Here is a 24,835-nt window from a genome sequence, read left to right as displayed (position 1 = left end):
CTATTTTTTTTTTTACATACTGTCACCAGTGCAGTACAGCGTCATCATATAACTGGCATGGCGGTGAACAGGGACACTGACTGGTGACAGTATGAAAAATATATATATATATATATATTTTTTTTTTTTTTAATTTTTTTATTATATTTAATTTTTTATTACATTTTTTTAAAAAAATTTTAAGATTTTTTTTTCATATTTTACTATGACCAAAGTAGTACAATGTTACCATAGTAACATTGTACTACTTTGGGGAAGTGATCAGTTTTTTTTTTTTTTTTTTACACAATTTGCTTATAGCAAAGAATTACTTTGCTATAAGCAAGCATTTACCTGAATGAAATCGATTCATTCAGCTTTTTTTTTTTTTGTGCTTAGCTGTGATTTGGTCACAGCTAATCACGACATGTGCATGTGATTAGCTGTGACCATTCACAGCTAGGCACTAGTATACAATGGATGGCATCATGAATGAAGCCATCCATTGTATACAACTGTCATGTGACCTGCTGTGATTGGTCACAGCAGGTCACATGGTACCAGCAACGGGAGTCGGTACTCGGATCTGTCATCGGCCGTGTCCAAGGTGCACGGCCAGTGACAGATCGCACTGCTGCGCCGCTCTGCATTAGCGCAAACGGCACATGTGCGGGAGCACGCCAAATGGCGTGCACCCGGAATGCAGGGACACATTTGAAGCCGCCAAACGGCCATTAACCGGGCGGCTAATGGTTAAATACTGGCACCACATTGGCCTTACGCCAATCCAATGGTACTATGCCAGTCATTAAAGAGTCCCTAAAAATAAGACACAATAGCTTTGAAATGACAGAACTCGATTCTTTAAGGACCCGTGGGTGTATGCAATCCGGTCCAGGTGCTTTATTCACCTTTTTTCTGTCTAAATATTTCTGGGTCATATCAGTTTTAAGCCAATGTGGATCATCTGGGGCTGTGGGGTTTTTTTGTGACCTTTAATAAAAATATTGAAACAGAATGAGAGCCAGGAACTAACATTCTTGAAGGAGAGTTTAATAATGGCAGCCACCATGAAGCTCTGATAACATTGTCCCTTTAAGAGATTGATATACTGTATATACGTATAATAAATTACCATTCTATCAGCTGTGTTTTGTGGCTCTGTACTGTCAGAGTCACTAACCATACAGATCATATCCTAATTAATGGAACGCTTTACTATGGGAAAAACTGAAGCTTTCAGCGCTGACCGACTTCTGAATATGCTACTTGCCTGCTTATAATGTTAATTCTATGTCTTAAAGTCTGTCAACAGTTATTTATTTCAAAGTTGGGAAGAGTTAAAATTGCAGTCAAATTTTCATTTATGTTTTTGATTCTATGGAAGAGATTTTCCCTCACTTCCTTTCCCTATGAGAGAAAGTAACAGGAACAAGACCGCAATAAAAACACTCTCAGACATTTTAACCCTAACTTTTGAAGAAACATATTAACCTCCTTGGCGGTATTCCCGAGTGTAGCTCGGGGTAACATTTCAGTACCAAAAGCGGTAACCCCGAGCTACACTCGGGAATACCATGCGGCACTGCTCCGGCATTTGTTCTTCACCTACCTTACCCTGCGCTCCCGCGATGTGTCCCCTGCAGCGTCCCCGGCCATCTCCTCCGGCCGATGCCGGCATCCGGCTTCTGTGTCCTGTCCCTGTGACGTCGGGACGTACGGGCGCCGCTGGCGGCGGGAAATTTAAAATTTTTTAAAAATGTAATTTTTTTTTTTTTACATTTTACATAGTAAAACATTGCTGTCTCAACCAATTTTGTCCCGAGTGCTTTGTCCGGCGCCCTGCCTGCATTTTGTCTGTTCTTTCTGCCTGGAAACTGAGAAATGTCCATGGCATCCAAAAAGTGTCCCTTTAGGTCAAAAGCGGTTTAGATCAGCTAGAGAACAGCGATAGTAAATCAGAACCACTTGCAGAATTGAGTGATAATGATTCGTGGGGAAATTCGTCATCAGACACTGAAAACGATTTTGCGACTGAGCTCAGCAATGTGCGAACTTGGCGCTATATTTCAAATTTCAGTGTTTTTGGTTTGATTATATTATTGAATTAAATTTTTTATTATTTTTATATTATTTTTATGATTATTTATTAAATTATAATTTATGATTTTCTGTTTCAAATTTTATCATACCCGGGATGTTTACTAGACTCTTGTTCGGACAGATTTCAGTGAGTTTTTCCTAAAAATTACAGGCCTACAATTAAAAAAATACATATTTCCATGCAAAAAAATGGTACCGCTTTCAGCACCAAAAATCTGAAATAATCATACCGCCAGGGAGGTTAAGTGGGAGCCATTTGTGACGCTATTATGTCCATCCGGACATATTGGTTAATCCACTGCTGATGAATGGAGTCAGAGGTTTAATAAGATGTTTGTCCAACATTGCTGTAAAGCACATCGGTTATGTGAATTTTATAATGCTTTTTCATAAAGTTTTAAAATGTTTTATGCTTTCAGAGACTCTTCTCCCTAATGTTTCTGGAATTGCTACTGAAGATGGGGAGAGACTGCACATTGGGGGAGGAAGGAGTAGTGAAGAGAGAGAGTGGATCCAGCTAAAATGTAAGTTTTTACTAACTTTGAGATAAGTGGTCCAAATCATCTGATGAGTGCCCACCCCCTAGAGCAGCCATTCACAACCAGGGTTCACTAGGATTCCTTTAGTGGTTGCAAGAGGTTCCTTGAGCTGTGGCTGATTGACCTACTATTTGATGGTGCCTACATAGTTCTAGGCCCAATGCCACTTAACAGAGCCAGCAGCGTGACATTGATGATTTATTTTTTAGCTGTCTGCATGAGTGCCGTTCTGACCACCAATGTAAGTGGGGCATTCTTCTCATTGATTCCTTATGAATTTATTTTAGCACGGGTCCCCTGAGAACTAAATTATTTCAAGAATTTTTTTGGACTAAAAAGGTTGCGAAACGCAGGACCTAGGGTGTTGTGCTGAATAATTCACATAAAATGGTGGATGACACGGAGAAGTAATTGAAAACTGTTTAAGTACATTTTGAACTTTATTTTCAAGGACACTGTTTTGGAATATTTTTTTCTTTTGTGACATGCACAGTTTTATCCGTATGTATACACACTGGGGTTGATTCACTAAAATTGGAGAGTGCAAAATCTGGTGCATCTGTACCAATCTGCTTCTAACTTCAGCTTGTTCAATTAAGCTTTGACGAAAAAACCTGGAAGCTGATTTTTTTATGCAAAGCTGCACCAGATTTTGCGCTCTCCAGTTTCAGTAAATCAGCCCCAGTATATGGTTACAGCAGATTATGACTGTTACAATACAATTCCACAGTATAATAAGTGGTAATTGTTTGATGGTTTAGGTACTTTTTACATTTAGTTAGCATTGAGCTATACATTTAAAAAAAGTAGTTTATTTTTGTCTGTGACCTCCGGATAAGTCCATCACCTCCTGTCTTTTCTATCCTGTCCTGGAGCCAGTGGAGCAGAGAGGTGAATAGTGTGTTAGCTTGACCCTGTGTACCACTGCATTCAGAACATCCTTTTGGCTGCTTAGAAATTCAACGTAACGCAGGAGGTGGTGAAGGGTCACCTAAAAGCGAAATAAAGGAGTCAACACTCCAGTTCCACTGAACAATAGCTAGATTCCTAAAATGGTTAGATGCCAGAACATGATGTAAGCTCTTGATATGTGGAAGATGGCAGCTGCACTCCATTCACCCAGGGGTTCTCCTTGTTCCCAACCCTCCTGACCACAGAGTTTATTAAGGCTATCAAAATGTTATTATCTAGCATTGTTTAGGCTACCTTTAATTAATGTTTTTTTTTTAAACGGAACTGTACCAAAAAATGTTTATCATATGCAGGCCATACATAGGTCGAATTCTGAATTCATTTTCTTTAGAAAATCTGAAATTGTGTGCGTTTGCAATCCGATGGTACTACATGTTGCTACAGAAAAGAATTTTCATGACTGGGAATGTTTTCTTTCCAGGTCACAGCTCATGTTCATTTCTTTTTCGGTTATATTTCTTGCAAAATTCTCTCAATATTGATTAGAAATTAATTTGCTTTAAAAAAAAAAAAATCTACAACATGCCCGATCACTCAAATTTGATGGTCGCACGAAAATCATCTGACCCACTAATTATTATTATTATTATACAGTATTTATAAAGCGCCAATAGTTCGCTCAGCGCTGTACATTACAGAGGGGGACAGAACATGTGACAGAACAATAACAATACAATGCAAAACATGAGGGGATTGAGGGCCCTGCTCTTTCGAGCTTACAATCTAGGAGGGAGGGGATGGTGGCACAGGAGGAGATAGCTGTGGGGGATGGAGTGGTAGGAAGAGTGGAGGAGGTCAGCAAGTTAGCAGGGGGTGGGGTAGGCTTCCCTGAAGAGATGGGTTTTCAGGGTGCGCCGAGAGGAGAGTAGGTGATAATCTGATGGGTTGGGGCAGGGAGTTCCAGAGGATGGGTGACACCCTGGAGAAGTCCTGGAGGCGGGCATGGGAAGAGGAGACCAGGGAACTAGAGAGAAGGAGGTCTTGTGAGGAGCGGAGTGTGCGTGCTGGGCGGTACTTGGATATTAGGTCAGTGATGTAGTTCGGGGCAGTATGGTGGACAGCTTTGTATGTCAGCGTTAGGATTTTGAATTTGATCTGTTGCGCAATCGCAAGCCAGTGGAGGGATTTGGCAGAGGGGGGTGGCGGAGACGGAGCGTTGGAAAGGTGAATGAGTCTGGCAGCCGTATTCAGGATCGACTGAAGCGGGGATAGCCAGCGGCGAGGCAGGCCAGTGAGGAGGGAGTTGCAGTAGTCGAGTCGTGATATGATGAGGGAGTGGATGAGCTGTTTAGTGGTTTCTGGGGTTAGGAACGTGTGGATTTGGGCCATGTTGCGGAGGTGGAGTCTGCATGAGTTTGTTAAAGATTGGACTTGGGGCTGGAAGGATAGGTTGGAGTCCAGAATGACACCAAGTACTCTGGCCTGCAGGGCGGGTTTAATGGTAGCGTTGTTGGATGTGATAGAGAAGTCAATGGGGGGTGGAGTCCGGGCTGGGGGGAAGACAAGTAACTCGGTTTTGGAGAGGTTCAGTTTAGGGAAGTGGAGCGACATCCAGTCTGCTATGTCGCTCAGCAGGTGTGTGATTCGGGCGGAGATTGAGGGGGTGAGGTGGGGGGTTGAGAGATAGATTTGTGTGTCGTCGGCATAGAGGTGGTAGTTGAAGCTGTGAGAGTGTATGAGTTGGCCAAGGGAGGAGGTGTAGATGGAGAAGAGAAGCGGCCCGAGGACAGAGCCTTGAGGGACCCCAACAGAGAGGGGGAATGAGGGCACACTAATGGTGCAAAATTTGAATGAAAATACTTAGTTTACTATTTTCGAGAGGAAATTTGTTTGGAATTTGACCCATGTATGGCCTGCATTAGTTGTACAGTACTGGCCACAGGGTGTGCTCATATAACCATGGGTTATATCAAGACTACAATCAGGTGATGAGACACTGGCAAAGAACTTTGCTAGGGCTGCCTCTAGTGCATGCTAGTATAATTCCACCTACTTCGTGAGACTCCGTTTTTTTTGCTTGTGTCTTTAGAAAATGGACCTCTTTATCTTTGCAGAAGATTTCTTCCCTTTAAACCATTCTTTTTTCCCTTAGACATCTCTACCAAGATTTGACTGCTTTTTGCCCTGGGATATCTAGAAGTTTCCAGATCGTTAATCCTCTGTGTTTACCTTGGAGACCATACACAGGCCTCACTGTAGAGGGGCTGGCCTGTGGTCTTTGCTACAGGCACTAGATCATTTTTCAACTTCTGGATAAAATGGTGAAGAGGATCTACACTTTGTTTAATGCTGTTTATATCCACATTACAGAAATTTCCCCACTGGAGTGGTCATCTGAACAGGAAGTGAAGTCAAGCAGCAGTATTGTGCCAAATGAAAAAATAAAATTTGTCTGGAGATAAAATGTAATCTTTACATCTGCAGGATACCGGTAAGCACTTTTTTCAACTTGAAATTACAGTGATTCTAAAGGCTCAAGGTTTTTTACCTTCATGCATTCTAAGAATGAAAGTAAAAAACCTTCTGTGTGCAGCACCCCCCCCCACCCCCCCTAATATTCACTTAAGCCCCCTCTCGATTCAGAGATGTGCAGTGGAGTCTGGGATATCCCGGGACTCCCTCTTCTCATTGGCTGAGACCGAAGCCTGAGTCATTGGCTTCCACTGCTGCCAACCACAGCCAATGAGAAGAGAGAGGGGGCAGGGCCAAGCCATGGCTCCGTGTGTGAATGGACACACGGAGCAGCTGGTGCCACCATAGCAGGCTGCTTGCTATGGGGGCACCTGACAGGAGGAAGGGGCCAGGAGAGCCTGTAGGGGACCTGAGAGGAGGAGGATCCAGGCTGCCCCATGCAAAACCACTGCACACAGCAGGTTAGTATAGACATGTTTGTTATTTCTTCTTAGAAAAAACAAACCTTTAGAATCACTTTAAAACTGAAATACAATGGGTGTTTTTTATTAAAATTGCATAGTGCAAAATCCATAGCAGCTCTTCATAGAAACCAATCAGCTTCCAGATTTTATTGTCAAAGCTTCATTGAGCAAGCTGAAGTTAGAACCTGGTTAACATGCACAACTGCACCAAGTTTTGAGTGCTCCAGTTTTAGTAAATCTCCTCCTATGTGCAATACTGCAAGCTAAGTACATGTGAATGTACAGGACCGCTAGAAACCCTAAAGATAAAGTATTTTTAGTGTCATACACATTAACACAATTGCAGCCTGGTGCATCAGAAAACCTTTGCACCATTAATGTGCTGGCCAGTTTGAGAGATCTATAGATTTTCCCATCCATAATAAACAGCGGGAATGGTGGAAACTCCCACTGCCAGCTTTTGCATTTTGACAGTTGGCACCCACGGCTACTGTTTAGCTTTTTTCCATCCAGCTCCTTCGATTTCTTAATTAAAGTTTGTCAAGTAAGGTGGTGTCGACAAGGCTACCCATGGCTCAAATTTCACTTAATTCAGAAGAATCTGACACAATTTGAGCAGTGTATAGCTAGCTATGGCTAGCATGTTCATACTTTTAAACATTCCCTGCCAAAGGAGTTGGTGACAGCAATCACTTTTATCAAAATTAAATGTAAATTGAGTGCCTTTCTTCCAGCTATAATTATTAGAATTCATCAAGGCAGGGATCGATCTAGGGAATTGTTCCAGCTTGTCAGTGGTAGGCTCAGAAAGAAATTGTCTTTCTTTCTGACACTGCTAGGTATGTTGATACATTTACAGGCGTTTCCCTCTTTTATTGTGGACCCATGGGGAAAAGAAAATGACAGCACTAACAGCAGCAGCAGGTAGCTGACACTATACACCTCCTGCTGCAGACATTTGTATTCCAGTGATGTTTTGGAGCCCTCCAAAGACATTTTTACTAATAGCGCATTATTTGTGTACGTTTTGGCATACCCTCCCCACTACTACATGACAATATACTGAGAGTCTGATCAGGCAGAGAGCGTTGTATTATGTGATCATAGCTGGGGCATGCCCAGGGGCGGACTGACCATTTGAAAACTCGGGCACTGTCCGAGGACCCGGGGTCAGTAGGGGGCCCCATGAGATGCCCCTGGTACCTTTTTCATAGGCTTTTTTGAGTTTAGGCAAGGACACAGGGGCCCCATGCTCCCCTATTGTCCGGGGGCCCCATGAGTTGTCAGTCTGCCCCTGGGCATGCCTTATCTCTACCACTGAAATATGAAAAGACTCTGAATGGTATTTAAGTCAAAGAGTCTGCAGCATGTTACCTACCACTTTATACTGCTGTCTGTGTTACTGGTGTACTTTTATTTTGCCCACAGGTTTGCTTGAAGTTGAACCACAGGAACATAAAAGTATTGGGTCACCTGCCTTTACACATACATGAACTTTAATGGCATCCCAGTCTTAGTCCGTAGGGTTCAATATTGAGTTGACCCACCCTTTGCAGCTATAACAGCTTCAACTCTTCTGGGAAGGCCGTCCACAAGGTTTAGGAGTGTGTCTATGGGAATGTTTGACCATTCTTCCAGAAGAGCATTTCTGAGGTCAGGCACTGATGTCGGGTGAGAAGGGCTGGCTCACAGTTTCCACTCTAATTCATCCCAAAGGTGTTCTATCGGGCTGAGGTCAGGACTCTGTGCAGACCAGTCAAGTTCCTCCACCACAAACTCGCTCCTCTATGTCTTTATGGACCTTGCTTTGTGCACTGGTGCGCAGTCATGTTGGAACAGGAAGGGGCCATCCCCAAACTGTTCCCACAAAGCATGAAATTGTCCAAAATGTCTTGGTATGCTGACGCCTTAAGAGTTCCTTTCACTGGAACTAAGGGGCCAAGCCCAACCTGATGCAGTCAGACAAGTACCATGCTCCTGGCCAAACTCAAACATGTCCATCAGATTGCCAGACAGAGAAGCGTGATTCATCACTCCAGAGAACATGTCTCCACTGCTCTAGAGTGCAGTGGCAGTGTGCTTTACACCACTACATCCTATACTTTGCATTGCACTTGGTGATGTAAGGCTTGGATGCAGCTGCTTGGCCATAGAAACCCATTCCATGAAGCTCTCTATGCACTGTTGTTGTGCTAATCTGTAGGTCACATGAAGTTTGGAGGTCTTTAGCTATTGACTCTGCAGACAGTTGGCGACTTCTGTGCACTGTGCACTTCAGCATACGCTGACCCGCTCTGTCATTTTACGTGGTCTACCACTTCGTGGCTGAGTTTCTGTTGTTCCCAGTTGCTTCCACTTTGTTATAATACCACTAACAGTTGACCGTGGAATATTTAGTAGCAAGGAAATTTCACATATGGACTTATTGCACAGGTGGCAACCTATCACGGTACCACCAGGGGTGGACTGACAACTCATGGGGCCCCAGGGCAATAGGGGATCATGGGGCCCCTGTGTTCTCGCCCACACTCAAACCACACCCAAAAAACCTATGAAAGGTACCAGGGGCATCTCATGGGGCCCCCTACTGACAGTGCCCGAGTGGCCAAATGGTCAGTCCACCCCTGGGTACCACACTTGTATTCACTGAGCTTCTGAGAGCGACCCATTCTTTCACAAATGTTTGTAGAAGCAGTCTGCATGCCTAGGTGCTTGATGTTATACACCTGTGGCCATGGAGGTGATTGGAACACCTGAATCCAATGATTTGGAGGGGTATCCCAATACTTTTGACAGTATAGTGTATTCCTCAATAGCCACAAAGGATATAAACCCAATTTTTCATCAAATGCTTTTGCAAACTCAGGTATTACTTTGTAAAAGTAGTAGTGACATATCACTGTGATGCAAATAGCAAAGCTTTGGATAGGACAGAGTAGGTCAACTCATTGTCTGCAGAAAAGTACAAGGGGGCAGACACAAGGCCAGTCACTCTGCCCAATAGGAGAGTACAGCAGCAACTGGTCTTTATTAGAAAAAGCTCTTGCAGAAAGGTAAAGAACAGGAGCTCTTCCATGCACATATCTGGAAGAAATACACAAAGGACACCAAAAGTCAGTTAAAAACACATATTCCCCTTGTGTGTAGACAAGAATAATTTAGCCTGGAATTCAGCTTTAATAATCTTTTCGCTAACGCTGCGTTCACACCTGAGCAAAGTGTTTTTGTGAATTTTGTTATACATATAAAGCATTTTTTAAGTTTTTCATGTGCTTTACATGTGTTTTGTAAGCTTTGGGCAGAGGAGGAGGTGAAGGAACCTAGTTGTTAGGCAGAGAAAATGTGCATATACCGGTGCATTAATCAATGTGTTGCATGTATTCAGGCTCACCCATTGTAGTCTGTATGGCTAAATACTCACCAATCTGCTAAAAAAAGATGCTTCTGTATTGTAGCATGTAGACTTAAGCACAACAAAGCGCTCATGTGTGAATGGGGGATAAATGTTCTTTCCTCTCCTCAAGTCAATCCAAATAATTGTCTGCATTTTTTGCCAAACTTCTGTAACACATGCCCTTGCCAGTGCCATGGCTTTTTCTGAGGCATCAGTGCAGATACTCACTGCCAGTCCTCCTCCAATGCAGACACACTGCCAGTCCTCCTCCAATGCAGACAAACTCTGCCAGTTCTCCTCCAATGCAGACAAACTCTGCCAGTCCTCCTCCAATGCAGACCCTCTCTGCCAGTCCTCCTCCAATGCAGACACACTGCCAGTCCTCCTCCAATGCAGACAAACTCTGCCAGTCCTCCTCCAATGCAGACAAACTCTGCCAGTCCTCCTCCAATGCAGACAAACTCTGCCAGTCCTCCTCCAATGCAGGCCCTCTCTGCCAGTCCTCCTCCAATGCAGACACACTGCCAGTCCTCCTCCAATGCAGACACACTGCCAGTCCTCCTCCAATGCAGACAAACTCTGCCAGTTCTCCTCCAATGCAGACAAACTCTGCCAGTCCTCCTCCAATGCAGACAAACTCTGCCAGTCCTCCTCCAATGCAGACCCTCTCTGCCAGTCCTCCAATGCAGACAAACTCTGCCAGTCCTCCAATGTGGACCCTCTCTGCCAGTCCTCCTCCAATGCAGACCCTCTCTGCCAGTCCTCCTCCAATGCAGACCCTCTCTGCCAGTCCTCCTCCAATGCAGACCCTCTCTGCCAGTCGTCCTCCAATGTGGACCCTCTCTGCCAGTCCTTCTCCAATGCAGACCCCCTCTGCCAGTCCTCCTCCAATGCGGACCCTCTCTGCCAGTCCTCCTCCAATGTAGGCAAACTCTGCCAGTCCTCCTCCAATGTGGACCCTCTCTGCCAGTCCTCCTCCAATGCCGACCCTCTCTGCCAGTCCTCCTCCAATGCTGACCCTCTCTGCCAGTCCTCCTCCAATGCCGACCCTCTCTGCCAGTCCTCCTCCAATGCCGACCCTCTCTGCCAGTCCTCCTCCAATGCAGACCCTCTCTGCCAGTCCTCCTCCAATGCAGACCCTCTCTGCCAGTTGTCCTCCAATGCAGATCCTCTCTGCCAGTCCTCCAATGAGGACCCTCTCTGCCAGTCCTCCTTCAATGAGGACCCTCTCTGCCAGTCCTCCTCCAATGCAGGCAAACTCTGCCAGTCCTCCTCCAATGCGGACCCTCTCTGCCAGTCCTCCTCCAATGCGGACCCTCTCTGCCAGTCCTCCTCCAATGCCGACCCTCTCTGCCAGTCCTCCTCCAATGCCGACCCTCTCTGGCAGTCCTCCTCTAATGCCGACCCTCTCTGGCAGTCCTCCTCCAATGCAGACCCTCTCTGCCAGTCCTCCTCCAATGCAGACCCTCTCTGCCAGTCCTCCTCCAATGCAGACCCTCTCTGCCAGTTGTCCTCCAATGCAGATCCTCTCTGCCAGTCCTCCTCCAATGAGGACACTCTCTGCCAGTCCTCCTCCAATGAGGACACTCTCTGCCAGTCCTCCTCCAATGCAGACAAACTCTGCGAGTCCTCCTCCAATGCAGACCCTCTCTGCCAGTCCTTCTCCAATGCAGACCCTTTCTGCCAGTCCTCCAATGCAGCCAAACTCTGCCAGTCCTCCTCCAATGTGGACCCTCTCTGCCAGTCGTCCTCCAATGCCGACCCTCTCTGCCAGTCCTCCTCCAATGCGGACCCTCTCTGCCAGTCCTCCTCCAATGCAGATCCTCTCTGCCAGTCCTCCAATGAGGACACTCTCTGCCAGTCCTCCTCCAATGAGGACACTCTCTGCCAGTCCTCCTCCAATGCAGACCCTCTTTGCCAGTCTTCCACCAATGCGGACACTCTCTGCCAGTCCTCCTTCAATACGGACACTCTCTGCCAGTCCTCCTCCAATGCAGACACTCTCTGCCAGTCCTCCTCCAATGCGGACACTCTCTGCCAGTCCTCCTCCAATGCGGACACTCTCTGCCAGTCCTCCTCCAATGCGGACACTCTCTGCCAGTCCTCCCCCAATGTGGACACTGTCTGCCAGTCCTCCTCCAATACAGGCACTCGCTTAAGTGCAGACACCCACTCCTAGATCTCCTCAAAAAATGATGACTGTATAGATACTAAGAATTGCAGCTGAAAACATATGTGTATCTCTGTCCAATCAGACTGCAACATGTTAGTAATGGACAGGCCAAGAAAAATTTAAAGTTGGAGAACCAATGTTCTCTTTCCATCGCCAATTTTAAAAATGTCTGTAAGTTTAGAAATACATAGTTTATAACTCAATTTAAGGCATGTTATGAACATGAATAATCTGTATATGTTTTATTTGTTGGCATGCCTTTTTTTTTTACCAAAAATGTATCTTGTCATCCAGACCCTTTTTTTTTTTCTGCATTTAAAAAGTAAAGAATTGGTCCAGAACCTGTCCCATCCTGTGACTGGACGAATACAACCATCCAGATCACTACAGAAAAGGCCAGAGCCTGCTGAGTAAAACTCAAAAAAGCTCCTGGCTGCTTCTGCTGTGAGCTTGCCAAACCCCTTGGCGCTGGCCCTTTATAGGCTTTGTGATATTAGGAGGAGGGGCGGGTTTAGGGTCATGTGACCACCATTAAGGCTGTCATGGCAGTCAAATGATCGGAAAGCTCCCGACTGCAAGTAGCGATCTGCACCTTCCTGTGAGGCACCAGTAAAGGTGCGGGAAGTGTGCAGGGCGTGCGATCTTGGCATATCTTTTGTTTACAATGGGTACGCAAATATGGAACCCCTCGGCATTATGGAATTCCCTCGGCAAATTTGCATACGCTCGGCACCAAGGAGTTGAGGCACATACACAAGACAAGAAAATCGTACCAACATTTTCATACGAGGAGCGATTGTACAATAATCTAATCGTTAGTATACAGCTTTCGAGAGCTGATCACAGCAGTACATGCGACAATAACCAAAGCGTGAAAGGGAAGTGCAAAAATGTTCTCGTACGTTACCAGATTGTATGATTTTTGTTTGATCGTAAATACAATACAAATACAGTACGGTACATGACATCACTTCAAAAATTCTATTCAGTCATACAAGAATTTTCAAAAGTTGAGTAACCTCTTCATTTTCAACGGACGATCATTCATTCGATATTCTCATTGTGTGTACTAGGCATTAGTCTATTCAGATCTTGGATGTATTAGATACACCCAAAGTGCTGAAGAGGTTAAGGGACAACTGTGCTTTTGGTACAACTTGTCCTATGAGAGATGTACCCCATGGGCTGCACTCAGGAAGGCAGGGACATACAACTTGTATCAAAGGAACAGTTGGTCTTTAAGACAAACTTTTCCCGCATCCCCCCATCTACTGGGAGATCTATAGTATTCACAGTCGGAGTTTGCACAGACCTTTTTCCCCAATGTGGACAGCACTAAGCAGGGCTGGATTATCATCCCAGGAGACCAGAGGCACAAAACCTTTGGCACCTCATGTTAGAATCACCCTTCTACACAGAACATTTTCTAGTTTTATCAGTTCTAACGTGGCTTAGAATATAATGGCAATCCATTAATACTTTGTAAAGAGTTTGGTAGACCATTTGTGTTGCAGGGGCAACAGCTAGCAATAGACATACAGTACCTCTTGATAAGACTTGAAGCCATAGCCTTGATTTGAAGTTCACTAATGAGGGCAGGTGTGCAGATACCTGAGCTACCAAGCTAAGTAATGACCGGCAGATAGCAAAGGTTCAAGATAGATTATTTAGGCTAGGTTCAAATCTGTGCGGGTGGTGCCGCTGTGGATCCTCATGAAAATCTGTGCAGCACAGAGAAATGCGGACCCGAGAGTGGGTGCTATTAGTTCTAGTGGCACGCCACCCGCACTGGAAAACGCAACCGTACTGGGAACCAAGGTTCCTGTGTGGGCTGCATTTTTACAAGAAGTGCAGGGACTTCTCTGCGTGTCACGGGAGTCCATTCAAGTGAATGGGCTCTTGTGCCCGCGTGGTCGCATATATGCGAACCGGGGCTTACAGTGCATTAAAAAAATATTCATACCCCTTGAAATTTTTCACATTTTGTGGAAAACGTAAATGTATTTTATTGGGATTTTATGTGACAGACCAACACAAAGTAGCATATAATTGTGAAGTGGAAGGAAAATGATAAATGGTTTTCAACATTTTTTACAAATAAATATGTGAAAAGTACACACATCTATCAAACCATAATGCAACATAAAAAACACCAAACTCTGACAATAGAAGACATGTGTAGGTATTTACTAAAATATTATGTAATGCATAAAGGCAATGCTTTGGATAGAAAAAAATATCATTTAAAATTAATTTATTTTTAATCTTGGGTAAAGCTGCAATCTGCCCCATGGGCTGTGACGGGATGTCGATTCAAAATATTGTTTATATTCTAGTCTGCAAATTCTGTGATAATCTCAAATGTATTCTGCAAGATGACATTTCAGAATGTATTATATTTTCACCATAACAACGCTAAATGTCAGTCACAAGTAAAATACAGGCTGCGTCGGTTAGAGATATATTGCCTACAGAGGTGTGTCAGGAATATTAGAAGCTGTTTTGCAAAGTATGAAGCAGAAAGTTATTTTCATAAAATATACACCAATCTAGAAAGAAAGCAAATAGAGGTACAGAAAACCCCACAAAGCGTGTGATATTACAGAATAGTCAGGTACAATAGTTATATTATAGTTATAGTCCTATGGATGCTACTAGGTAAATCATAATGCAGTTGGAGGGGCTTTACGAGGACCTATCTGCTTCTAAATTACCAATGGAAATTCAGACATAAGGGAAGGCCAATCATTTGTTTTTTTTTTATATTAAATCTGTATATAGGTAAATATGGGGGGTGTCACTTCTGATCTCCTAAGAATATTAGTTGCTTGCCTGTCTCTGAAATTCAACAATTTCTGAATCATTGACCTGATATGTGTAGAAGAGCGGGCTGAACTGGTGAACCAACCAGTAGATTGTTGGTGGATCTCGAGGCAATGAATGAGGTGGGAGACTACCTTGGGGAATTCATCCCCCAAGGGTAGGCATTGGTAGTGTACTCCATTGAGATCTTGGGTCTGCTACTTTTCAGATACAACAGAGAAGCGATTTCAGCTGGGGTAACTTGAGTGGGTATGAAAGAGTTCCCAGTAACAGATGATCCACTCTTGATGGTTTGATTTAGAACTTCATTGGAGATGCCCAAAAGGCTACAGATGTTGGCTTCATCTGAAACGCAATGGATTCATCTGTAACCTTTATCAACTCCAAAAAAGTTGTAAATCAAACCATTGAGAGAGGATAGTCTGTTACCAGGTGTTCTTTCATACCCACTTGAATCCTTGACATGGAACATGCAGGTGAAAATGTCAAATTTGGTTAGGAACTCCAGATTAGCCACCTTGCCCCAGGTGGGTGTCCTACCAAGTATTGAGCTGGGCAACTGAAATTTTCAAAAGAGAAGGCTAGCAGTGGCAGCCTCCATTTATACTTGCTGGGCTCTGTGGCTTCTTTTCATTTACAGGGTCATTAAGCGACCACAAGGGCAATTGTAGACAAACTGTGTCTATGGAAATGGATACCAGCTGCAAGGAGGAGCCATCATGCTCCGCAAATAATTACGTAGTGGTTAGAGCAGGACTGACGTCTCAGAGCTATTAATCAATGCTTTGTGTATTTGTACTCTGGCAAAAAAAAGTGTATGACTCTTTGGTTCTTGTATTTGTAAAGTGGCAATAAACTTAAAAAGCAATTATTATGTTATAGGAAAAACTTAGAAATGTTAATGTAGTGTAAGTATATGGTTACCATCCATGCTAATTTGCCCTCTTTTGACGGGTATGTTCCCAATGGGGTAGTCCTTATTCTCTGCTATCTTGCACTGCTGGGGAGCCATATTGAAGCACTTGTCTCTTGGCCTGGATTTCCTGTGCATTGCACAGCCACGTTGATTGCTGGTGATTTTGCAGGTGTGAATACAAACAGAAGCATGATTTTGCAGGTGTGGCTACAAACAGGAGCATGTTTTTGTGGGTGTGGCTACAAACAGGAGCATGTTCTTGTGGGTGTGGCTACAAACAGGAGTATGGTTTTGTGGGTGTGCCTACAAACTGGAACATGATTTTGTGGGTGTGGTTAAAAGTGGGCATGGCCAGTAGGGTGTTCCTGGATATAATTTTAGAAGTCTGCTAACCATACTTGATTAATAGCTTGAAATATGTAACTTTTGCATGAAAATCCTCTGTAGCCTCTTGCCTTCCAGAGGATTTACCCCCCTTCCTGACCAGGCCATATTTTGCGGTACAGCGCTGTGTTACTTTAAATAACAATTGTGCGGTTATGTAACGTTGCACCCAAATAAAATTTATGTCCTTTTTTTCCCCAAAAATTGAGCTTTCAGTAGTATTTGATCGCCTCTGTGTTTTTTAGTTTTTGTGCTATAAACAAAAAAAGACCGACAATTTAAAAATAAATCAATAAATAAATATTTTCTACTATAAAACATATCCAGTAAAAAAAATTTAAAAATCAAATTTCCTCATAAGTTTAGACCAAAAGTCTTTGCTAAAAAAAATCCCAATACCTGTAAATGAATTTATTTACGTGAAAGTTATAGCATCTACAAATGGCAGTATATATATTGGATATTTTGTTTTAAACTAGTAATGGTGGCAATCAGCGACTTATAGCGGGTTTGTGGCGGGCATTCTGACACTGGGGGTGGGAACTGACTAACTGCCACTGACATCCCCAGTGACACTAATACAGTGATCAGTGCTAATAAAAAGCACTGACACTGTACTAATGGCACTGGACAGGAAGGGATAAACATCTGGGGTGATCAAAGGGTTAACTGTGTGCTGTATTGCTGTGTGTGTGTTTTACTGTGTAAGCATGCTGCTTTGTATTGCTCTGCTATATTGAGCAATACAAAGCAGGAGCTGACAGGGGAGAGATCTGTGTTTACATACAGACCTCTCCTCTGTCACTGTTCCTTGGCGATCTCCAGGTGCCGGCGAGGAATCTCCAGCCGGGATCTGGCTATCTACAGCTGTAGCCACCAATGGCACCTGGAAATACAAATCGTGTATATATACGTGATTTTGCGCAGCCCTGCCACCCTGTAGCAGTAGTTTGGGAAGCAATCAAATAGCAGCGCATTCCTGGCAAGTGTGCGTAGACACTCATGTACCTATAGCCTCATAGCTGTATATCTGCAGTGTGAGATCATCTAAGGCGCCGCTGCTTTCGTCTTGCATGATTTTGGAGTGAGATTTAGCGACGTGTCTCATACCGGATATATCTGCAATGTGAGATTAGGCCACTGACCCTGATTTGTAGTCTCATCGAATTAGGAATGAGATTAGGTAATGTCACACCTTCCAGAACAAGGCATTGTAAGGCAGGCCATACATGGGTTGAATTCAGAACAAATTTTCTTTAGAAAATTGGAAATTTTGTGCATTTTGTAATCCGATGGTGCCATCATTGATTTCAAAAGTCGACCAACCAAGCCTTCAATTTCACCTTGTTGCTACCGAAAAGAATTTTCGTAGCCAAGAATTTTCTTTTCTTTCTGGGTCACAGCTCATTTCTTTATTACATTTCTCACACGATTCTCCCATCATTGATTAGAAATTCGTTAGTTTATCAAAATATTTCCAACATGCCCGATCACTTACATTTGATGTTTGCTCGAAAATCAGCCGATGCTGTGGCCCACTAATGGTACGAAATTCGAACGAAAATTATTAGAAAAGATTTTCAAAAGAAAATTCTTTTGGAATTTGACTCGTGTATGACCTGCTTTAGTCAGATGGGGGAAAGATCAGCTGTAGGGAGATCACAGGTAATACCGATGTCTCGTCCTGGAGGAGTTTTGTGTTTTGCCTATAGAAGCACCTAATGTTATCCTGTGTCCATGCACATTAAGTAGTCTAGAGACATTTTTGAGCACAGAATTTAGAGGCAGAAAAAAAAATGCTTGTTTGCATTTTTGAGCTTGCTTTTCTTACAGAAAAATGCTAATCGCTAGTACAAAAATCACTTAAAATTAGCGGTTTTTTTTTTCTGCCAAGAGCACGGGTATTTTTTTTGCCAGTGATCATTGAGTCTTAACCTGATATCTTCCCTCTGTCTAGCAGTTGCTCTGTTCTTATCTAGTTTGCCTCTGACGGCAACCTTGCTGAATAAAATTCTAATTCTATATGACCACATCCTATCCTGAAAAGATTTATGACCAGGTATGCTATTAGATAAATGCCTTTACTGCCTTTAAATGCCTTTAATGCCTGATGGGGGCTAGGATATGGGTAGCCCTACTAGATTTCCATTGATCCAAGTCTAGGTTCACACCTATGCAGGTTGCATTTATTTTATTTTAGATATTTATACAGCGCTTTTAATTTACACAGCGCTTTACATATATATATTGTATATTCACATCAGTCCCTAACCCTCAAGCAGGGGCGTCCCTAGGGTTGGTGCCACCCGGTGCGGTAACACTTGGTGTCACCCTCCAACGATCCCTGCAGGATGGATCGGATTTGCTGATTGAGCATAATGGATCGGAGTCCGATCCATTATGCTCCCCAATCCGCAGATCCGATCCATCCTGCTGGCATCGTCAGCTTGCAACCTATACGGGGTTAACTGATCTCTCCACGAGCTCCACGAAAAGGTAAGTTATAAAGCAAGCCGACGATCCCCACAACATGGATCGGATCTGCAGATTGGGGAGCATAATGGATCAGACTCCGATCCATTATGCTCAATCCGCAGATCTGATCCATTTTGCGGGGATTGTCGGCCTGCTTTATAACTTAACTTTTCGTGGAGCTGGTCCGGTGTCAGCCCGTGCGATAGATGTCACCCGGTTCGACGCGCACCCCCCCCGCACCTGCCTAGGGACACCACTGCCCTCAAGGGGTGTACAATCTAAGGTCTCTAACTGACATTCATACATACACATACTAGGGCCAATTTAGAAAGGAGCCAATTAACCTAACAGCATGTCTTTGGAGTGTGGGAGGAAACCTGTACAGGCACAGGGAGAACATGCAAACTCCAGGCAGGTGGTGCCGTGGCTGGGATTCGAACCAGCGACCCTAGTACTGCCAGTGCTAGCCATTTAGCCACTGTGCTACCTGAAATACGTTTGAGGCATTTCTGCATTGCATTTTTGCATGTGCGGTTTTAACGCGTTTTTGCTGCGTTTTGCGTTTCTTTTTTAACTTTTCTTGTTGCTAGGTAAATTTTAAACACAAAACGCAGCAAAAACTTAGCAAAAATGCAATACCTGCTTTTCTGCAGCATTCCCATTGAAGGCTTTAGAACCAAAAAAAGCAACGTTTTGCAAAAAAACTCCCTGACCCTTTCCAAAAAATGCCCTAGGTGAAAACATGGAGACGTGATCCTGTCTCATAGGTAATCATGTCAAATGGACTGTATTGAGTCTCTGCAAACTGCTGCGGAAAACACTTAGGTGTGAACCTAGGACAAGACAGGGAGCTTGTAGTGCCGTGTTCTTACATTGGCTATCATTGCCACTGCTTGCTGGTAAACCCGAGGAAAGTCCGAAGAGAAAATAGTGATTTGTCTCTGTACTGCTCCTCCTCTCTCCTTGGCATTTCCTCGAAGGAAGCTGGAACCAGAACCGGAGCAGTGTATATAGCAAAGTCTACAGAATGCCCTCCTGAGCGTTCTCTAATAATATATAATAATAATATAATGCTACCAATAGAACAAGAAACACAAAATGAGTCAAATCCTGAAAATATAAAATGATGGTGATCTCCATATTTTTGATCTCCAGGCAACCAGTACAATAAATCAATGAATTGCTAATGCTAACGAAGCATTGAAACCTAACTAATAATTGATGCAGGTTTTAATCGCATGACCCTACAATGGACAGGATTAAGGATCTCTGGCCTTCACAGTAACTTGGTGCATGAGTCATGCTTCAAAGGAGAAAATCAAAAGATTATTGGCAGCAAGTCCATTTTAAGCGGTGGGTGGCCTGGCACACTCCATCTATGCTTTCGTGAAAACCAGAAGTCTTGAAATGTGTGTCCACTATAAGCATTACAAGGTTTACGTTTTAAAGTGGTTGTAAAGGCTGTACATTTGTACCTTAATGCATTCCCTGCATTTACCGGTAGGTAAAATAAAAAGTTCCTATATTTGTATTGTCCTCTCACCGCCCTGTATACTAATGCAGGCCATAGATGGGGAGAAAACCAGCTGATTTTTCTTTAAAAAAATGAAAAATCGGTCGTTCAAGCGGCTGACGTTACCAGGAACGGTAAAAAAAATCGGCCGATTTTCATCCCGTCTACAGCCGGCAAAAAGTGTTCCCTGCAGAGAGCTCCGCTATTTCTTTGACAGTTCCTTGACATTTGTATCCATTTCGGATACAGATGTTTTTATTCGGAAACAAAACATTGTTGCAACCACTATAAATATCAAGGAACTGTCAAAGAAATAGCGGAGCTCTCTGCAGGGACACTTTTTGCCGGACTGGAATTCTTCCTCTTCTTCATCCTCTTCTTCATCCTCTTCTTCATCCTCCTCTTCTTCATCTTCTTCTTCATCTTCATCTTCTGCTTCATCCTCTTCTTCGTCCTCTTCTTCTTCGTCCTCTTCTTCTTCGTCCTCTTCTTCTTCATCCTCTTCTTCTTCTTCATCCTCTTCTTCTTCTTCATCCTCTTCTTCTTCTTCCTCTTCTTCTTCTTCATCCGCTTCTTCATCCTCTTCTTCATCCTCTTCTTCTTCATCCTCTTCTTCTTCATCCTCTTCTTCTTCATCCTCCTCTTCTTCATCCTCCTCTTCTTCATCCTCCTCTTCTTCATCCTCCTCTTCTTCTTCTTCCTCCTCTTCTTCCTCTTCCTCCTCTTCTTCTTCTTCCTCTTCCTCCTCTTCTTCTTCTTCCTCTTCCTCCTCTTCTTCTTCTTCCTCTTCCTCCTCTTCTTCCTCCTCTTCCTCCTCTTCTTCCTCCTCTTCTTCCTCTTCTTCCTCCTCTTCTTCCTCTTCCTCTTCATCCTCTTCTTCTTCCTCTTCTTCTTTTTCTTCTTTTTGTCTTCCTCTTGTAGCTCACTGCTCATGCACAGATTTTTTTATCGGTAAAAAGATCAGCCAATTTGCCCATAATTGCCGCAAAAATCGGCCGATCGGCAAAATCAGCCGATCTTTTCCCAACTTTACCGATAAAAAAATCTGCCAAAATACCGATAAACGGCCGAACAATTAGCCCACTAACGATCTGAAAATCGGCCGATTTTATTTTCGGCCGACAAATCGGCCGATTTTATTTTCGGCCGATGAATCGGCCGATTTTCGACCCATCTATGGCCTGCATTACTGAGCCTGATCTCGAATCAGAGCTGTGTCCATCTGCAGCTACTCTCCCCTCTCTAATTATATCACAGAACCCCAGCGCACAAAAAAAAACCCTATCAATATATATTCTAAGTGAGAATTTGCTGCTGTACACCAGTGTAATACACCAACATACCAAAAAATATATAAACAGCGCAAATCAAACAAACCTTCTCATTCAATATATGATATTATAAATCAAAAAAATATAGTGAAATAACCAATTTCATATAGTGTCCAAAAATTTGAATAAATTGTGTCCACAAAAAATATTTTGCAAAAGTCCTTTCATCCCAGAAAGAATTATAATCTAAATAACTTCTCCCAAATAAACGTGCTTCTACCATCCGCCAGTGTGAAATCAAAATAAACCGCACTCACCAGATGTTGGTAAGTTTTGCACCTTTTAAGGGTGTTTTTAGAATTTAAGGGATCCTACACCCCCTCTGTATCCTCCAGAACTCCAGAATTAGGAGCTGTTGGCTTCTGCTGCTCTCAATCAAATCATGTGAGCAGAGAGGGGTGGAGCTTAGCCTACTCTGTGTGTGTCAATAGATGCACACAGCCCAGCTCGTAAGGGAGCCCACAGGTGTGCTTCCTATGGTGGGGCACCGAAAAGAGGAGGAGCCCACAGCTACTGCTGTTGGACCCCAGAAGAGGAGGTTAGAAGCTGCTCTGTGCAATACCATTGCACAGAGCAGGTAGGTATAACATGGTTATTATTTTAATTTAAAAAATATATTAGGCTTTACAATCACTTTCATTTTGACTGGAACATGATTTTAAATCCACAGATATTTACATGACTATATAAAGGTAAAATTTCATTTGAAGTGACTCACCGTCCAGCCTCCGCCATCGGTCGTCATGTCACAATAAACCTGAAATCCAGAGGGATAGTGAATGGGGAACACGGAGTAGACGCCGTCCTCTTGGTGTCCACTCATCAAGATGTCATAACAATCCCGTGGCTTGGAGCCTACGAGTAAGAGAGTTAACGTTAGACACGGCCGGGACAAAATGATTTCATCCACAGAGAAGTCTGACTCGCTGTCCCGGATAATTCTATTCCTGGGCAAATGTTTAAATTAACTCATAAAAAAAATTCCCTTGAAAATGTTCACGCTACGCGGATGACTTTGTTTATAAGATTTATAGTCCTGTCAAAATGGCAGCACTAGGAGAAGTCAGTGTTTCTGTATTACATACACAGGCTGAGAACTAGACGGTGCTTCTGCAAATGACTGGTGAGCCTCGAAAGAAAGCCTCTCTGCGATTTAGGAGGCACTATAATAATGCCAGCCATCCAAGCTAAATTCTGGTTGTTACCAGTATCTTTAGGCCACAAATGCAAATGTGAACATGCATAGCCTGCAATGGTGAAAGGTTGGTTCAGACACATGAGGCTAATAGTGGGAGGGGCTTAAAAGGATGTGGCTAAATGGAATCTGAGCCTGTTCCTTGTATGCACAGAACGCTGGGCAGCACAGTGGCTAAATGGTTAGCGCTTCAGCCTGGCAGCACTAGGGTTGTTGGTTTGAATCCCAGCCACGGCACCACCTGCCTGGAGTTTGCATGTTCTCCCTGTGCCTGCGTGGGTTTCCTCCGGGTACTCCGGTTTCCTCCCACACTCAAAAGACATGCTGGTAGGTGAATTGGCTCCTGTCTAAATTGGCCCTAGTATGTGTATGTATGAATGTGAGTTAGGGACCTTAGATTGTACACCCCTTGAGGGTTAGGGACTGATGTGAATGTACAATATATATGTAAAGCGCTGCATAAAATTGACGGCACTATATAAGTACTTGAAATAAATAAATATACCACAATACATGTACGGTAAAAGATGTAGGTATACCATGTGTGTGAATATACGTATACTGTAGGCTACTCCCAGTGGCATCAGAATTTAAAGTTGAACTTCACCCCCAGGGACGGATCTAGCCTATCTAATCTGGGGGTGCAGTAAAAAAAAGTAAGGGGACATAATGTCAACACCGTGTGTGAGTCACTGAGAGTATGTCACAGTGTCACGACTAGTATGTATTAGGCAGTCATTAGATTGGGATGATTAAACAGAACCTGTGCCCCTTTATCAGGTGTCCTCATCAGAGTCCCCTATTACATGGGGTCCCCATCACAGTGCCCTTTTACTTCAGGGTCCCTATCAGAGTGCCCCCTTATATCAAGTGTCCCCATTAGAGTGCCCCCTTACATTAACTGTCCCCCACAGAGTTCCCCCCTACATATGATCAGTTATCCCCATCAGAGTGCCCCCTTACATCAGGTGTCCCAATCAGAGTGCCCCTTTACATGCATTTTCCCCATCACAGTGCCTCCTTATATCAACTGTTTGCATCAGACTGGTTCATGGATCAGTGTTTGTACTCTGAGACCTGGAGGGGCACAGATGAAATCTGGGGGGGGCACAGCCCTCCCCAGTACCCGCTTAGATCCGGCCCTGTTCACCCCTAGTGGGAAATTCCTCTTTTTTGCCTCCTACCCCCCTCCTCTTCCATTTGTGGACACTTCTTTTGTTTTGGCCAACAGGTACCCGGTTTTGACCACTACCTTCTCCTACTTCCCTCCTGGATCACATTGGCGTTTTGAGTGGACTTTTTCCCCTGCCCTCCCCAGTTGTAAGCTTGAACAGATTCCAGCTGGTCTGAAAGTACAAATATCAGGACATATTGTCCTGGCTTCTGTGGATTAATTCTTCTATGTCTGCATTGATATGTGTGAGATATTCTTGTATTGCGGGTGGATGGGGCAATTTCCATTGTCTCAGAATTCTAGAGATATCACTATGTTCAGCGGGTAGAAGAGAACATTTATGTGAAGGTCAGTGTAATTAAGGAGAAAGTCTTTGTATTTGTATTTTAATAAGAATTTCTGCAATCTGCACTACATGTATATCATTACTGCTCAATAGTAAAGTTTAAAAATGTACAGTTAGGGCCATATGTATTTGGACACAGGTACAATTTTGGTTTTTTTCATTGTCAAAGTCTACAATAAAGAGAAGACTTCACGAGAGCAAATACAGAGGGTTCACCACAAGGTGCAAACCATTCATAAGCCTGAAGCCATATTAGACTTTGCCAAAAAACATCTAAAATAGCCAGACCAGTTCTGGAAAAGCATTCTTTGGATGAATGAAACTAAGATTAATCTGTACCAGTATGACGGGAAGAAAAATGTGTGGAGAAGACTTGGAACAGCTCATGATCCAAAGCACACAACATCATCTATAAAACATGGTGGAAGCAGTGTGATGGCATAGGCATGCATGGTTTCCAGTGGCACTGGGTCATTGGTGTTTATTGATGATGTTACAGAAGACAGAAGCAGCCGGATGAATTCTGCAGTGTTTAGAGATATACTGTCAGCTCAAATGCAGCACATTTGATTGGACGGCGCTTCACAGTACAGATGGACAATGATCCAAAACACACTGCAAAAGTAACCCAGGAGCTTTTGA

General features: G+C 43.6%; 1 protein-coding gene across 2 annotated transcripts in view; it reads right to left on the bottom strand.

Annotated features, from left to right (window-relative positions):
• The window catches only part of FIBCD1 (fibrinogen C domain containing 1), a 367,744-nt gene that overhangs the window by 77,835 nt on the left and 265,074 nt on the right, over positions 1-24,835 (bottom strand). For both annotated transcript variants that reach the window (XM_089669029.1, XM_089669031.1), the window contains exon 5: positions 22,197-22,333. In XM_089669029.1, coding sequence (XP_089525155.1) covers positions 22,197-22,333 — 137 coding nt within the window. The remainder of the gene's footprint in view (positions 1-22,196; positions 22,334-24,835) is intronic.

Source organism: Staurois parvus, unplaced genomic scaffold (genome assembly GCF_062004578.1).
Source record: "Staurois parvus isolate SC_StPar_1 unplaced genomic scaffold, SC_StPar_1.0 ptg000068l, whole genome shotgun sequence".
Classification (NCBI taxonomy): Eukaryota; Metazoa; Chordata; class Amphibia; order Anura; family Ranidae; genus Staurois; species Staurois parvus.
Note: the sequence above shows the minus strand (reverse complement) of the source record. Positions and strands in the feature narration are given on the sequence as shown.